Source organism: Camarhynchus parvulus, chromosome 1A (assembly GCF_901933205.1).
Source record: "Camarhynchus parvulus chromosome 1A, STF_HiC, whole genome shotgun sequence".
In the NCBI taxonomy this organism is placed as follows: Eukaryota; Metazoa; Chordata; class Aves; order Passeriformes; family Thraupidae; genus Camarhynchus; species Camarhynchus parvulus.
Genome location: NC_044586.1, coordinates 66361499 through 66377462, shown reverse-complemented (window position 1 = coordinate 66377462; position 15964 = coordinate 66361499). Strand labels below are relative to the sequence as shown.

The 15964-nt window shown below is 45.9% G+C and overlaps 1 protein-coding gene across 1 annotated transcript in view; it reads right to left on the bottom strand.

Annotated features, from left to right (window-relative positions):
* The window catches only part of ITIH5 (inter-alpha-trypsin inhibitor heavy chain 5), a 48796-nt gene extending 33800 nt beyond the window's left edge, over positions 1-14996 (bottom strand). Inside the window, exons 1-5 of the mRNA XM_030961019.1 lie at positions 14812-14996; positions 10993-11037; positions 5628-5791; positions 4146-4253; positions 3101-3351 (exon numbers count right to left, since the gene is read on the bottom strand). Coding sequence (XP_030816879.1) covers positions 3101-3351; positions 4146-4253; positions 5628-5791; positions 10993-11037; positions 14812-14931 — 688 coding nt within the window. The 5' untranslated portion in view covers positions 14932-14996. The remainder of the gene's footprint in view (positions 1-3100; positions 3352-4145; positions 4254-5627; positions 5792-10992; positions 11038-14811) is intronic.
* Between the last annotated feature and the right edge of the window lie 968 nt (positions 14997-15964).

The following is a 15964-nucleotide window of genomic DNA, read 5'->3' as shown; positions in this document are numbered from 1 at the left end:
CTTTCTGAGAGACAAGAAAAGGACATATCCACAAGTGAGACTGGAAGAGACACTGGGATGCTCAAACACTCAGGGGAGGCTGCCAGGGGCAAAGCACCCACCCAGGTGCCAGGGGCAGCACAGCCCAGCTCAGGCTGCAGCCGGTGTTGGACCAGATAAACAATGAGGTGAACCCTGGGAGGAGGAACTTTGTCCTTATCAAGTGAACTCAGCTGTGATGGGCCACGATGGGACATAATTGACAACAGCACTAATTTATCAGACAGCTGTGCCATCTGAGAAGGTGTAAAAGACTCCCCAAGTGTCCCATGATCCACAACATTCCATCATTCAGGTGTCCTTGATCCACAGCATTCCAACAACCATTACAAGCTCCCCACCCCTGGGCAGGTACCTGGGCATTCCCACCTGAACCTGAGTGAATATAAACCCAATAGATTGTGCATTCTGTGGGTTTCCCTTAGGATTTTTTCACCACATAATGGATCTAGCCTGTGATCACCACTTTGACCAATGAAGATTGAAATTGCAACAACCAAGTCTCATCACAAGTCTTTCAGGTGGTGAGATCTTTCTACTCTTATACATTTTCTTAAGTGATATATTTATGGTTCTATATTTTCATATTACTGTAGACAATAAGAACCAAAACATATCTGTTTTCCTGTGCTACCAGGTTGTTCTAAAATAAACCTAAATATGTGTATTTACAAACACGGATGAATCAGTGTTGTTTCCAGAACTTGGGTTACCCTCACCTTTTGGGGTGGGTTGTAACAGCTTGATGGCACAATATATTTTTCTTCCACTACTCTCAAGGTAATTTATTGCTACATATCAAAATCTCATATTTTATAATTAACTGTGAGATAGTTTAAACACAAGAAATAGAGGAAGAGAGCTTTAATGACATATTCAACCTCAAACCAGTCAGGCAGTACCATTTTCCAATGTTCCAATGTCCAACCAAGTAGTACTGAAGAGTTTTAAGCTGTGGAAATCCAATAGAGAGCAGATACTTTTTTCTGGTTTGCATTTGAGCTCTAATCCTGAATCTGCCAGACTCCAAAATAATTCAGGTTTAACTGTTCCTTTTGTGAGGATGACAGTTCCATCTGGAAAATGCTTTTTCCTGCTCTGTTTACTTCTGGAGGTCTCACTGAATGTGCACCCACTTTTTGGGTGTCATATGAGCAAGAAGGATTCACAGGGAGCAACTAATGGCTCTGATGTTTTGTTTTTGGATCCATCTTGGGAGGTGACAGTCAGCTGGAATATAGTGAACAACCACATGGAATGATTCCAGACAGAAAGGGTGTGAAATTGAATTCTGAACAGAGATAAAGCACAGGGAATCTGAGCTTCAGTTGCATTGCCCATCCTGCAATGGAACTCCTATTTTATATACATTTTACTGGCTAGGGAGGATTACAGAATCCAACAGCTCAGGCCCATTTTTATATGAGCTCTTTGAAATCTGAAGCATGATGCCAAGAATGTCAGTGCTCCCAGATTGCCATTTGGATAGTGACTTACACGAGTTTTCCCTGTATGTCATTTACATATAGGAATTTCCATCCTGTGCTGGACCAGCAGTGTGTCTGCTCTGCTCAGTCTGTCTCTACCCTTGATCAATGCCAGATGTCTTGCAGGAAACCACATGCCAACAATTCCCTGATAGGTGAAAAAGGCTTCCTGCCTCTCCTGATGAGGAGCAGAGCACATTTATCACTTGGCACGTGGATATAGGACAGTGAGACTAATGAGGCTTGACCTGAAGATAGCCCAAGTCACTGAGAGCCTTGGTTTCATGTGATTTGGATTAGATCAGTAGGATCCCAGTTGAGCAATCAGTTTAACTCCAGTTCACATGCATTATGATCCTTCAGTGCAGCTCCACTGATTTTGCTGGCACTGTGTCACTTGCAATGACTGACGGTCAAGTCCCAAAAGACTCTGCATCCTCCTTCCATCCTTTTTTTTTTTTGGTGTTTTTTGACAACATGCAGCAATCACAGTATCCTGAGCTGTTGGTTTACACCAGAAAGAGTTATATTTACACTGTCTGAACAGTGAGCGAGGATGGTTAGGGGTAAGAGCAGATGCTCAGATAGCACTTTGCACTTTGGCAAAATATGGATTTTCCTCTTGGAATTTCCCATGTTCTGAAGTGCAGGATTTCCTATCTTCCTTGGCATGGATGGATGGAAAAAACAATTCACTTAAAATAAACAGTTCCCAGGAGATGCAGAGGCCAGGGAAGAGCCTGCTCCAGGGCTGAGCACAAGGCCTGAAGGCCCAGTTCAAAGCTCTTCAAGACAATAGCAAAGAAAAAAACCCTATTGAGATGAATGGGATCAGCCCTGTGTTCATTAAGCTTCAAAGTCCTCACAGTCTGAGGCACAGATACCACACAGACACAGTCATCCAGAGAAAACAGATCCAGCACTGCCAGGCCCCACAAATAACCATGAGAACCATGGGTCATAAAATCTCTCCTTACCTGCGGGGGTCCCAGTTCTTGGTTTCTCTGGGTCTGGACTGAAGGCACTTGAGATGGCAGTTCATGTTCAGACTCAGGTGTTTATTATTTATTATCAGTAAAACAGTCTCACTGCTGTGAGTTCTGCAGCTCTTCATTAGAAGGCACAAAATGGCCAACAATCTCTTGGTACAAGGTCTTTTAAGACTAAACTATCCAATTAAGAACTGACACTCAGATTATTTTCCCTTTTAACCCAATAACTGATCCCAAAGAGATGCAATGGGGACTTTTCTGCCCAATTACAAAATGCCACCCAAACCCATGGAGAAGAAGGAAGGAGAAGCATGAAGAAGAAACCCAGGACAACACCCTGTGCCCTCCATCTTGCTTCCATCCACAACATACTAAAAATCCCAAAGCCTCAATTTCTCACCAAGTGATACACCTACACTACTCTCTATAATCTATTTCAGACTTTTGTGGATTCTAGTTTACCTTGAAGTCTGGGAAACTTTCTCCATGAATGAGGGTCAGAGTCAGTACTCCCTGAGGGTCAGGGCACCCCAGAGCAGACACAGAAATATTCCCTGTGGTGCCCTGGGTTTCCACACTTACCTTCAGCTCTCCCATTGCCTTTCTGCCTGCTGTTCCTGAGGGGAGGCACCTCCAGGGACACAATTCCTGAGTTCTCCAGGATGTTCACCTCCACCCTCAGCCTCCCCACCAGCTGCTGGGGCCGGATGCTGACGGTGTACTCGTATTTCCCCAGCCTCCTCTGCAGGAGCTCCTCGTAATGCAGTGTGAACCTGGCCTGCATCTTGCGGGGGATGAAGACAGAGGCCTTGAATGTCTCATAGCCATTCTCCCTGGAAGGAAAATCCAAAGACAGCTTCACATCCCATACACAACACAAATTAGCCCTTTCACCTCCCCCCCAATAGTTTTGCCTGACCTGTTGCCTGTAAATAAACAACTGAACCCTCCCATTGAATCTTGTTGAACACCTGTTGCATTTACCATTGAATTTTGCTGATTTATGTAAAATATAAATAAAATACATTAATAAAATTAATATATAAATTAAAATCTATTAATGAAATTAATATATAAATAAAATATCAATATTTACAAGAAATAATTTAAATATAAATAAATATACATAAATATAATGATTATTTACAAAATCTATATTTATTTATAATTATATTAAATAAATATAAACAAAATATTAATGTTTATAAATAAAATATTAATTAATAATTTATTTATTTCTATTTATTTATTTTATTTATATATAATTTATTTATATTAATTAATTAATATTAATAAAGTATTTTTTTTCTTCCCTCTTGAGTGAAGTGGATGACTCTGTTCATGACAGCACCCTAAGTTTCCTTTCTGTTATTCAGGAAGTAAGAAGAATTCTTTCCCCCAGCAGTACATCCTGGAGCATCTTGGAATTTAAAAAGTTGTGTGACAGGGTTAGAAAAGGCCACACACAATTTTTCACGGCTTGGAGTATAGGAATGACACCAGGCAGTGCAGAAAACATCCAGTTTAGTTGCTCCTTCCTATAAATCCATGGATGGGCATGCCACAAGATAAAGATGGCAGGAGAGGGCATCACCTCCCAGAACACAGCCAAATGCACAACACTCACCTTCCTTCTGTGGGGCTTGGAGGTTTCTTGTGCCTTTCTTTGTCATCCGTGCTGTTTTTCTTTTCCTTCCCCGTGACCTCTCCATAATAAGTCTTGTTGCCAATGCTCCTGGAGAGATCAGAGGTGTCAGCATGGTCACCCTGCACCCAAGTACAGTGACAGGTGGACATTTGCTGCTGGTGCATTCACAGACTTGGATGTCAGAAGATCTCAGAGTGCTGCTGGTGTCACTCTCCTGAGTCCACCCAAGCCTCTGGGACAGAAGCAAACTCAGAAGTTCAAGGCTGGAAACACCAGCCCAGTACAAAGGCAAAAGTCCCTTATTCTTCCTATTCACTCTAAATGGAAGTATTTCTTAAAGAGTGGGTCCCCTATCCCTTTTGGTCCAGTCTGAAGCTGTGGCCCCAATATCTACCTGTAGAAGGGATCTGAGCATGACCAAACCTAATATGTTTGAGAACAAGAATTTAATTTATTGGTCATTTCACTATGAGGTTTCTCTCTGTTTGGTTTATCATTCACACCTCCAGCAGCCACTGAACCTATGTGCTGTCTGGAGTTTACTTCTGCTCCAATGTGGAGAACATGAAATAACAAGAAGATTCTTAGGTCTTACAGTCAGTCAAGTGAGATAAATATACCTGCCAGTGTTGCTGAAACTTTCTCTGGAAAGGTCTTTAAGGTCTTGAAGAGAGTTTTCTCATTCAAATCAGAGAGAGGAGGAGAAGGAAGTCGTTAAAGGACACTCAGAGGGGAAATATAATAGTTTAGAATAGTTTCCCTCCCTGTTTACACTGAGAATTCGAATTTAGTATTGTGGCATCCATAGACCTGGTCTGTGCATTACTTATTTCTCAGGACTTCTGCTGGTCAGAGTGACTCTGAGATATGTACAAGTCTCTTTTCCCAGCCGAGCAGTCAAAGAAGGAGTCAGGATTCTTTTGATCTCATTCTCAAGGTTGTTTATTATTTCTTATCTATAACATTCTTTCTCTGACCCTCTGAGGTCTGTCCAGCAGGTCAGACAGAGGGACCCTGACCACCTTGGGGCAGTGTTACATTTTTATACTAAAAACTACATGTACATCATTTACCATAACTTCCCAATACCTATCACCTATGTTAGACAGTGAGTTTCTACCTTATACCAATCCAAAAGTGCCACCATCACCCAGAACATGGACGCTAGGAAGAGGAAGGAAGAAGGACAGGGCACACCCAAATTCCTCCATCTTAGGACTCTGAGCCCCCATTCTAAAAACCCCAAAAATCTATTTTTCACCCTATGACAAATTAACTATTATTCTACTTAAACTTTCATGACTTGCAGATCCTCATGTAAGGGTGGAAATTTTTTCCATGGGTCATAATCAAAGTCACAGGTGTCTTGGGCTCTGTGCCAAGGTCTCTGAGCCCCCCTGGCAGGGTCTCGAGTCCTCCAGGGCAGCCAGAGAGATTTCCTGGGTCCTGACACTTACTTACATGGTAAAGTTGGAGATGAAAGCTGCAGCTGGGATCTGCATCTCAAACACAGCTTCCCGTGCTTCCGAGCCGCTGTTGACCATGGTGCAGGACACGGTGGTGAAGGCGTAGCGGGAGATGATCGTGGACCTCACGTGGAACTCAGACATCCGAGGCCTGGTTTCCTGTGGGAATCAAAAAGGTCACCCCTAAACAGGCAGCTGGATAACTCACCCCTTCAGTGTTTCAATGGGTTTAAGATTTAATATGGACTACAAGCTCCCACGTAATGAGTATTAGACCTCCTGACAACCACAGGCAAGGTGAGGTGGGCTTGTCCTCAAAATTTCAGGTGAGCTGCAAACAGTAAATCAGGAATGTGCCTCTGTTCATGCACAGAGGCCACAGACATTGTCCAGTGCTTGGGAAAGGTCTGAGAGCTGTGCTCATGCCAGCCTTTAAGTTGTGAAACACCCTGACAAAATCCATCTGTGCCCTGAACTGAAGCCTTCAACTCTGACTGTGTGAGAGGATCAGGATTATTCCCTTGTGGCCTGGGAAGAGAAGCCCAAAATATGTCCCCATGGGGTCCAGAATTGTGTCACACGCCCTGCTCTGTGCACTGTGCACAAGAGCAGATGGAAGACTTCTTGAAAGACTGACATCACCATTTATGAAGAAGCACCTTTAAATTCATCCAGTCAGATCCCTGAGTTATGTAAACAGAGAAATTGCTGTCAATGGAGTCAACTGAGTCCTCGTCTGCTGAGAATCCATCCTGGAATTCTACGCCAATGGATGAAGAAACTTAATAAAAAACATTGACACTGTGACATCTCAAGCAAAATATTTTAAGCTTTTTAGCCCACGCTGGACTCCTTCCAGCAGAGAAGCAGCAGAGACAGCAGTGAATGACACATGATGTAGCAATGGAAGCTGAAAGCCAATTTCTGCTTCTTGGGAATCTGTTTTCGTGCACACGTCCTGAGTTGGAGCATTTCTCCAGACTAATGTGTTTTTTGACAGCAACATCTCCATGGAGCTCAAATGTTTTCTTCCTGAAATACTTCAGTGTACTTAACTGTAAGCAGCGCTTGAAAAAGAAAAATCTGTGCATTGACTTACACAATCAAAGACCAAACCCTCAAAAGCAGAAGGGAGATAAAGGGTAAAATGCACTTTAAATACAGAGCAACTCCACTGAGACAAATACAGTAAGACTCTTCCTACTGACGTTGGTAAAAGCTCACAGTCACGTAAGAGTTGTGAGGACAAGAACAGGCTCTTCAGCTGCATGTCCAGGCTTTCTTTCAGAACAAAAATAATTTTGGCAAACAGCTTAAGAAAGGGAGCAAGTGTTTGTCTGAGTATGAAACAAGAACATTTCTGCAGTAGCTGATGGCATCAGAAGTAACTGAGCATCCAACTAATCAAGCTGCTGGGCTTGTGGATTCCAGGCAAATGGAAGAACGAGGATCCACTGCAAGATCTAACAAGATCTGCCAACAGACTTGGCATAAAGCCCTGCCTGCCCACACTTGCAAGGCTTAGAAAGACTGATAATGTGTCTCAGATGAACCTAGTCATGATAGATATCTTTAATTTTAGGCAGATCAGTGCAATGGATCTGTGGATCTAAGCTAGAACACCCCTGAACAGATCTAATGCCCCACCCTTAGACCACTGCTTAATTAACTGCTGTTAATTAGAAGTAGATCCTGCTGTTCTTGTGAACTGCCCTGATACAAAGGCATGGCTTCCCAGTCTCATTATCCTGAAGGTGGAGAAGATGGGGAGTTTTGATTGAAATAGGGTTCTAGGAATGTTTTCAGATATAATGAGCTGATGCTTCATTAGGTCTTCCATGCCACTAATTGCCCGTGGCATAGCAAGGTACACAGAGGATTTAATAACAAAGGTTTTAGAAAGAATTAAAACATACAGCAAATTCTTTGGTGTGAGACCTTCTGCATTCACCCCCACGTGCTGCAGCTCATAAAAATCTTTGGGTTTATATGTAGCTGACAGATGAACAGCAAAGGAGGATCAAGCCCTTTGCCTTTCACTTGAGGATACCAGTGGCTCCACAGTGACCTGTCTGACACTGAGAATGCACTGATGGATTCACAGGAGCTCAGGAAGTCGTTCAAATGTGACAGAGAGCATGAATTTGCCTTTGTTGTGACAACAACGGGAGAATGGTTGTGTTGGGTGAGAAAAAAAACATTTCTAACCCTGTAGCCTGTCACTGGCAGAAACCAACAGCACATGCTTAGAGGAGAGTGTAAAATCAGTCCAACCTGCACTGATACTCCCTGAAATATTCTCTCAGTTTTCAGTAATTTGTGGCTGAAGGAACTCCAGGGTCAAGGGTGGCATTTTTGTGGTATATTTCTACCTTGTGGATTTCTCTTCTATTACTTTACACAGCTGCTTTTTGAATCCATGTAAACTTTTAGCATCCACAACATCCTGCTGCAAGTTCCACAGCTCAACGGTATTTTATGTGCAAAAAAAAAAATCACTTAGGGTTTTTTTTGCTAAATCCACTCTTTGCTGGCTTCAGCTGATCTCTGTTTTAGAATCACAGAATTAATTGGGCTGGAAGAGACCTTAAAGCCCATCCAGTTCTAACCCCTGCCATGGGCAGGAATATTTTCCACTAAACCAAGTTGCTCCAAGCCTTGTCCAACCTGGCCTTGGACACTTCCAGGGATGGGGAAAATATCTCTATCCCACTGAACAAGCTCCAGGTCTGATATCCTGAGGAATGGCAAAAAAACACAACAAAAAAGACATTCAACATCCCTCCCTCTTCCTGGTGGGTGTGAGTTGCTGTTGAGAAAATCAAACACAGAATAAGGGCATCACATAGAGCTGAGGATGAAAGAATTGGTTCACCTTCCCATCTCTGGAAGGGATCTGCTATTCCCTGTATATAGAAAATATAAATGGTGGGGGCACAGGCCATTTCCAGACAGGTTGCTTGGCCAGGCTGGGCAGGCAGCCCGAGTTCCACTCTGTGATTCCTGTGCTGCATTCCCTGGAGCTCCTGCACAATCCATCAGTGCCTGGTGCTCTTACAGCTGCACAAACGCCTGCTTGTTTTCTGCACTTTTTATTGACTCTTTGTCTTAGGTTGGGAATGGGGTGTGTGTTCTGTCCCCATCTGTCAGAGGTGGGGCAGTGATCTCTGTTCATGGGGCAGTTTTTTCTTTATCTCCCCCACAGCCAACCCTCCCTCCAGGAGATCTCTGCTGTCCATGGCCACTGAGTGTCCCTGCAGGGCTGATCCAATTCCAGCATCCCATGGGGAGATGCTGCGCCCAGGGGAGGAGCCAAGCATTCCTACCTGGATCCAATCTGAGCCTGGAGCAGCACAGCAGCCTTTGCCCACTGCATTGCCAGAGGAGCAGCTTTCTGCTGCCCTGCATTGCCAGAGGGAGCCCAGGCCCATCTGCAGCAGCCCTGGAGCTGCAGAGGAAAACTCCCCCCTTGTGCAGGATCCCTGCTCCAGCAGCAGCACAGCTGGCACTGCAGGAGGGCTGAGCCCCCATGGGATGGGGCTGTGCCACCCCCTGACACACAGGGGGCAGCTCCTGCTCTCACTCTGACAGTGAGTTGTTCTCTTTTTTCTACTATTGCATTTGTATTTTTTAATTTTCCTAGTAAAGAACTGTTATTCCTATTCCCATATCTTTGCCTGAGAGCCCTTTAATTTCAAAATTATAATAATTCAGAGGGAGGGGGTTTACATTTTCCATTTCAAGGAAGGCTTCTGCCTTCCTTGGCAGACACCTGGCTTTTCAAATCAAGACAGCCTTCAGAAGATAAGAGGCAGCTCAAAGGAAAAAAAAGCAAAACAAACAATTTGTTTAATGTTATTATTACCATGAGTTATCATCCCTATTAAAAATTAAGTGAGGGAATGCCAAGGCAGCAGATTAGCACACTGCCATGAGGCAAATTGGCTGGATGCTTTGTGGAGGTGTCCTGGTCATGATGATGAACTGGCAGCTGAGATTTTCTCACCAAACAAATTATTTTATGCTCCTTTGCATGAAATATTTGGAAGAACAGAAAAAAAGCTGAACATATGAAATCCATTCAGTATTTTTGCCTTTATCAGTTACTTTCATCAAAACAAATTGACTGCCTCTCAGATTAGAAGTAATAAACTGGTAATAAGCCTGAGAGTTTCTCTCTAGGCTGCTGATGCCAATTTGTTAAAGATGAAGGGGACCAGAAGCTGTTAAGGTGATGGCTGCTCAGTGTGTGAAATGAGTTCCACACCAGTTCTCAACTGGGAAGTCCCCCAGAAAAGCCAGAAAACTAACTGGCCATGAACAGCAATTCTACTGGCTGCCTCTCTACATCCAAATTTTAGACTTCTGTGCTGGAAGAAGGATATTGGCTTCCTTGTTTTCTTCCTTTCTCCGGGAGATTTTGTCAGAGAATGACAGAGATCTTCAAATTCCAAAGCAAACTCCCTTTCTCTTCAAACTCAGTGAGATTTCATCAAGCTAATATTCACTGCGTTGTTAAGGATGGTAACATTAGATGTTCTTCCTCCAAATCTGGGCTTGAGAAAATTGATTGGGAAATATTAGAAGAACCTGTACCTGTTGCATGGATCACAATGAAGGTTTCTTTTTTCACAATCTCACTCCACCACCAAATAGTTCATCCCTGGGCATAGGGATGTGTGGAAACCCAGGGCACAGAGAATATTTCTCTGTCTGCTCTGGGGTGCCCTGACCCCCAGGGGAGCACTGACTGTGACCCTCATTCATGGAGAAAATTTCCTAGACTTCAAGATAGACTAGAATCCACAAAAGTGTGGAATAGATTATAGAGAGTAGTGTAGGTGTATCACTTGGTGAGAAATTGAGGTTTTGGGATTTTTAGTGTGTTGTGGATGGAAGCAAGATGGAGGGCACAGGGTGTCATCCTGGGTTTCTTCTTCATGCTTCTTCTTCCTGCTTCTCCATGGGTTTGGGTGGCATTTTGTAATTGGGCAGAAAAGTCCCCATTGTGGGCTCTTTGGGATCAGTTATTGGGTTAAAAGGGAAAATTATCCAGGTGTCAGTTCTTAATTGGATATTTAGTCTTAAAATCCCTTGTAACCAGAGATTGTTGGCCATTTTGTGCCTTCTAATGAAAAGCTGCAGAACTCACAGTAGTGAGACTGTTTTACTGATAATAAATAATAAACATCTGAGTGTGAACATGGACTGCCATCTCAAGTGCCTTCAGTCCAGACCCAGAGAAACCAAGGACTGATACCCCAGCAGGGATGCACACACACAGACACACACACACACACACATATCCAGGGGAAGTGTAGCTCCCATCAGGTAAAACAAAGACAGGGTGTGATACATACCAGCCTCTGCAGGAATTTGGCCTGTCTTGGGACGCGCCGAGCAACCTGCAAAGAGTTCAGGGAGTGAGTGGGCTCTGTTCAGCTTACAGCAGACATGCCACTTGTTTAACCCAGACACAGGGCTGTGTGACTGATCACCCATGGCCAGGTTCAAATGCTCCTCTGGTTAAAATTAAAACCTGAGTCTCTTTTGTATTAACAGAGCCACTGATCAAAGAGCAGCAGTGGAACGTGGCTGTCTCAGGCAAGGAGGTGCTGGGTGTTTGGCCAGTGGTGCTTGGCAAGGGACCCTCTGTATGATGGCTATTGTACTTGCAGGGTTCCCCAGATGGAGGAAGGAATGATAAATCTGACTCCATGTTCTCAGAAGGCTAATTTATTATTTTATAATACTATATTATATTAAAGAATGCTATACTAAATGCTACTAAAGTATACAGAAAGGATATTTACACACTGCTAAAAAGATAATAATGAAAACTCATGACTCTTTCCAGAGTCCCAACACAGCTTGGCCCTGATTGGCCAAAGAGTCAAAACAATTCACACCAGAATCCAATGGAACAATCACCTGTGGTAAACAATCTCCAAACACATTCCACATGTGAGCACAACACAGGAGAAGCAAATCAGATAATTATTGTTTTTCTTTTCCTCTGAGGCTTCTCCACTTCCCAGGAGAAAAATCCTGGGCAAAGGGATTTTTCCAGAGAATATGAATGCCACATGATGGCAGGAAGGTCAGCCTTTAGCCCTGGCCCTGGATGCTAAGAACATCCCTGGAAGTACTAAAGGCCAGGCTGGATGGGGTTTTGAGCAGCCTGGTCTAGTGGAAGATCTCCCTGCTCATGGCAAGGGTTGGGGACTGGATGCTCTTTAAGGTCCCCTCCAACCCAAATCATTCTAAGGTTCTATAACTTGTTTAAATTAGTGCTACAGCTTCAGCTGTATGAATATTATCTCAAGAGCAGGTCTGTTGCCTAAATACTCTCCACAGGTACTGTGTATTTTTTGTGCAGTGACAGAAAAGCATGGGTTATGTGCAAAACAGGACTAAAGATATTTAAATTCAGCCATAGACCTTACTATGAAACAAAGTGCTTCACCTATGACAGTGCAATTGTGCTCCCTGTCTCACCCTTGTCACCAACTCCTCTGACTTCTTCTCACATGGTTGCTCAACAACATCTCCAAATCAAGTCCCTCCCCAAAGCAAGTCTTCTGTCAATGAGGGAAGCCAAGTGCCATCTTAAAATGTCAGTGGAACCCCAGAGAGAAGAAGAATGCAACAATATGTTTTTACCTGATTTGCCCTTTCAGTTTATTTACTCTGAAATAGCAGCAGCCCTTGCCAAAAGAGATGATTTTATGTCTGTTTATATTGTGCATTGAAAAGCTCAGGAATGCCCAACGGGGAAATTAAACTTTCATCCATGGGAATCTTTACTATTTCCTTCTGCATCATTTGAGCCAACATCTTGTGAAATTAGAACGAAGGGAAAACAACTCCCTTGGGAAAGAGGAGAGAGGAGAGGAGAGGAGAGGAGAGGAGAGGAGAGGAGAGGAGAGGAGAGGAGAGGAGAGGAGAGGAGAGGAGAGGAGAGGAGAGGAGAGGAGAGGAGAGGAGAGGAGAGGAGAGGAGAGGAATCGTTTGCATCTTAACTTTTGGAAGAAACTTTCTGTCTGGGTCTGTTATCTCAGACAAATAAAGCCCCTCAGGAACCTGCTGTGAGAGACTGCAGATTCTCCAAAACAAGACAGACAAATGTCTGTGAAGTTGGCCCTGCTTGGAGCAGAGGCAGGGATGAGAGATCAATAGCCCTCAGTATTTTTTACTGAAGGTTTACCTTTTGGAACAAATCCACCTGTTGTTCTGGTCACAGGGGTTTTAAAAGACTAATCAGTGAAACTGGAAACTTGGTTCCTATTTTTATCTTTCCCCACCAAAACCCATTCTGTTTGCTTGCTGAATTGCACAAGAAGGCTCTGTGACTTCAAGAACCACCTTCTAAAGTCTTGGGGATCATCAGTGAGGAGCTAAGGATCCCCAGACAGCAGAATCTTATTTTGTAGGACTTCATGGGTACTGCCAAACACTGCTGCAGGGTTTGTTATCAGTCCATTGGACTGTTCAATCAGGCAGCTTCACTGGCATCATCTAATGGAACCATTTCCAAATTACCATCAACTTTTAGCTTTAAAGCTTTCCAACACCCTCATTAAAGCCAGATAATTGCTAGTAGTGACCCCATAACTTACTGCCATAGCCCCAGCATGGTGTATGGGATATAAGCTGTGCAGTGGATTTGTTTCTAGGGCAGTGCCTCAATCCAGGGGAGCACCTGCCTGTTCTCAGGTGTTCAGTGAGGACAGACAGATGTCCTCTGGTAGATCTGGCTGTCCCAGGGCACCACAGCTACTCACACATCGCTGCTTTTCTGGTGGCAGTGACTGCTGCCACTGACCTGGCAGCAGCACAGCTCCTGTGAAAACACCCTCATGTGCCCCGGGCAACATCAGCCAGGTTACTCCAGCACTGTGAGCCAGTTCTTGGAGCTTTGCAACTGATTTTCCCCCTAAAGCAGGTGAGTGGTCCCAGATCCCACTCCACTGGCAGTGGTGGAGATGCTCTCTCCCACTTGGACAGTGTTGGTTTGTTGCTGAATTCCCCAAAAAAGGAGCATGCATCCATAGCAATCAGGATTGAAAGCAAAGTTTTCGGTGTCCCCATAGGGCAGAGATGTGTATGCTTCTATTCTTTCTGTTCTAGGAGGGATAGATACAGATATATGTGAAGAGTCTCACTCTTCCCACCTGCTGCATGGCAGAAGATGGCAAATACAGACAAATACTGACATTTTAAACAAACTGGATTATCCCACCTGACCTCCAGCAAGGCACAGATATTTCTTAGTTCCTGCATTGTATCTCAGCCCCACACGGGTGCCTCAGGTGCTACAGAGCCTCTCAGACCTGATCAAATTTAGGTCACTGATGCCCTAAGTGACCCAAAGTCACATGTGGTATCACTCATGGACCTGACAGATGTGAGCACAGACCTGAAGCCCTCTTTTATAGAATCCAAGTGGTTTGGATTGGAAGGAACCTTAAAGATCATCTAATTCCAGCCCCTCTGCCATGGGCAGAGGCACTTTCCACTGGAGACAGATCACAGCCTCCCAAACCACCACCCAAACTCTTGCAAAAAGTTCATTGCTCTTTCAACCCCATTTCCTTAGAAAATCTAAGCCACACAACAACACAGCAAAACAGCCCTCCCTCACTTGCAGAATTTTTTTTTCTTTCATTGTCAAGAAGCCTTTTAGAAGCTGAAATTCATGTGCTTTGGTTCGTGCATTAAAAATGCTACGAGTTTAAAATGCACGAGTTAAAAATCAAGTACAGTAACACCACAGGCAGGAAAAAAACCTATCCCCCGAATTTGAAATACTCGGGATTACTCAGACTGGAGCGTGGCCAGGACACGGCGTTAGCTCCCCTGTGCCTGTGGAAAGCCTGGTTAGTACAGCCTGGGGATGGATGGGGGTCAGACCGAGCCGTGCCGGGGCAGCAGCACCAGCGGGGCAGGGTGATCTCCTGGGTGATCTCCAGGGTTATATCCTGGGTGATGTCCTGGCTTAGCACCTCCAGCACAACCCCAAGCTGGCTGCAGCACCTCGCACGGAGCCCAGCCGCACGGACAGGTGGAATAAACGCATTTTTACCAGCCTGTCCCGCTTGCCAATCCCGCTGCTGAAGAGGGGACAAGCCAGCCGCGGCCACCTGATGCTCCCGAACCCCCTCCGCCTCCAAACCTACCTGCTCCACGATGCTGTAGTCCGCCAGCAGCTGCTCCTCCAGGTACCTGGCCATGAGCTCCGAGTCGGGCTGTCCCGCCGAGGGGGAGAAGCCCCAGCAGAGGCACAGCCACAGGATCATGGTGCCCGGGAGCGCCGGGCTCCTGCCCCGCCGTGAGCGCACAGCCTGCCGAGCTGACAGGAGACACAGCGAGCGACCCACCCTCTCCTCCTCCTCCTCCTCCTCCTCCTCCCCGGCTCGGGACCGGCCCCTTTTGCACGCAGGGCGGCCTCCTGTTCTGCAGGGAATCCCTGCAGGGCTCGCATCCCTCAGCCGTGCCCGCATCCCTCAGACGGGTCCCGCATCCCTCACCCGGGGCCCGCATCCCTCAGGGGGGTTCCGCATCCCTCATCCATGTCTCGCATCCCTCAGCCGTGTCCCGCATCCCTCAGACGGTCCCGCATTCCTCAGGGGATCCCGCATCCCTCAGCCGTGCCCGCATCCCTCAGCAGGGTCCCGCATCCCTCAGGGGACCCCGCAACCCCCAGCCGGTCCCGCATCCCCCAGCCGGTCCCGCATCCCTCAGGGGATTCCGCATCCCTCAGTGGGATCCCGCATCCCTCAGCCCCCTCTCGTCCCCTGCAGGACAGGGGCGGTGCTGGGGGTGCCACTCGTCATTTCAGCACCTACAGCCCCTCTGAGCGAGGAGGATGCTGAGGGGACAGTTCCTGCAGCCGGCTGGGTGCCGAGGAAGGTTCAGGATGGTGCCCCGGTGTCTCCTACCTGAGGGAGCACAAGCCCGGGAGATGCCTCAAGGCTGGGGCTTTCCTCAGGGGTGGTAAAACCTCTCGCCGGCCGGGGGCTGTGTACAAATCACAAACGGGATGGGACTGCTGAGGAACGTGCCTTGAGCTGTTTTATTTTCCAGCATCACTCTCATTACATGGTTATGACAGTGGGAAGATGCCATCAGCTCACATCCCAGGCAGCAGAGCTCCAAGTTCTTCGTGGTAAAACCCTCTGGTTCCACCCTCTGGGAAGGGACACATTCTCTTTCTTGCCATCTGGGGAGCCTTGGCTGGTTCAGGAAAGCTGCCCCCAGGGCAGGGCAGGGCAGGGCAGGGTTTCCACTGCACCCTCACCTTGGCAGCCACCCAAAGGTGGCCAAGACACC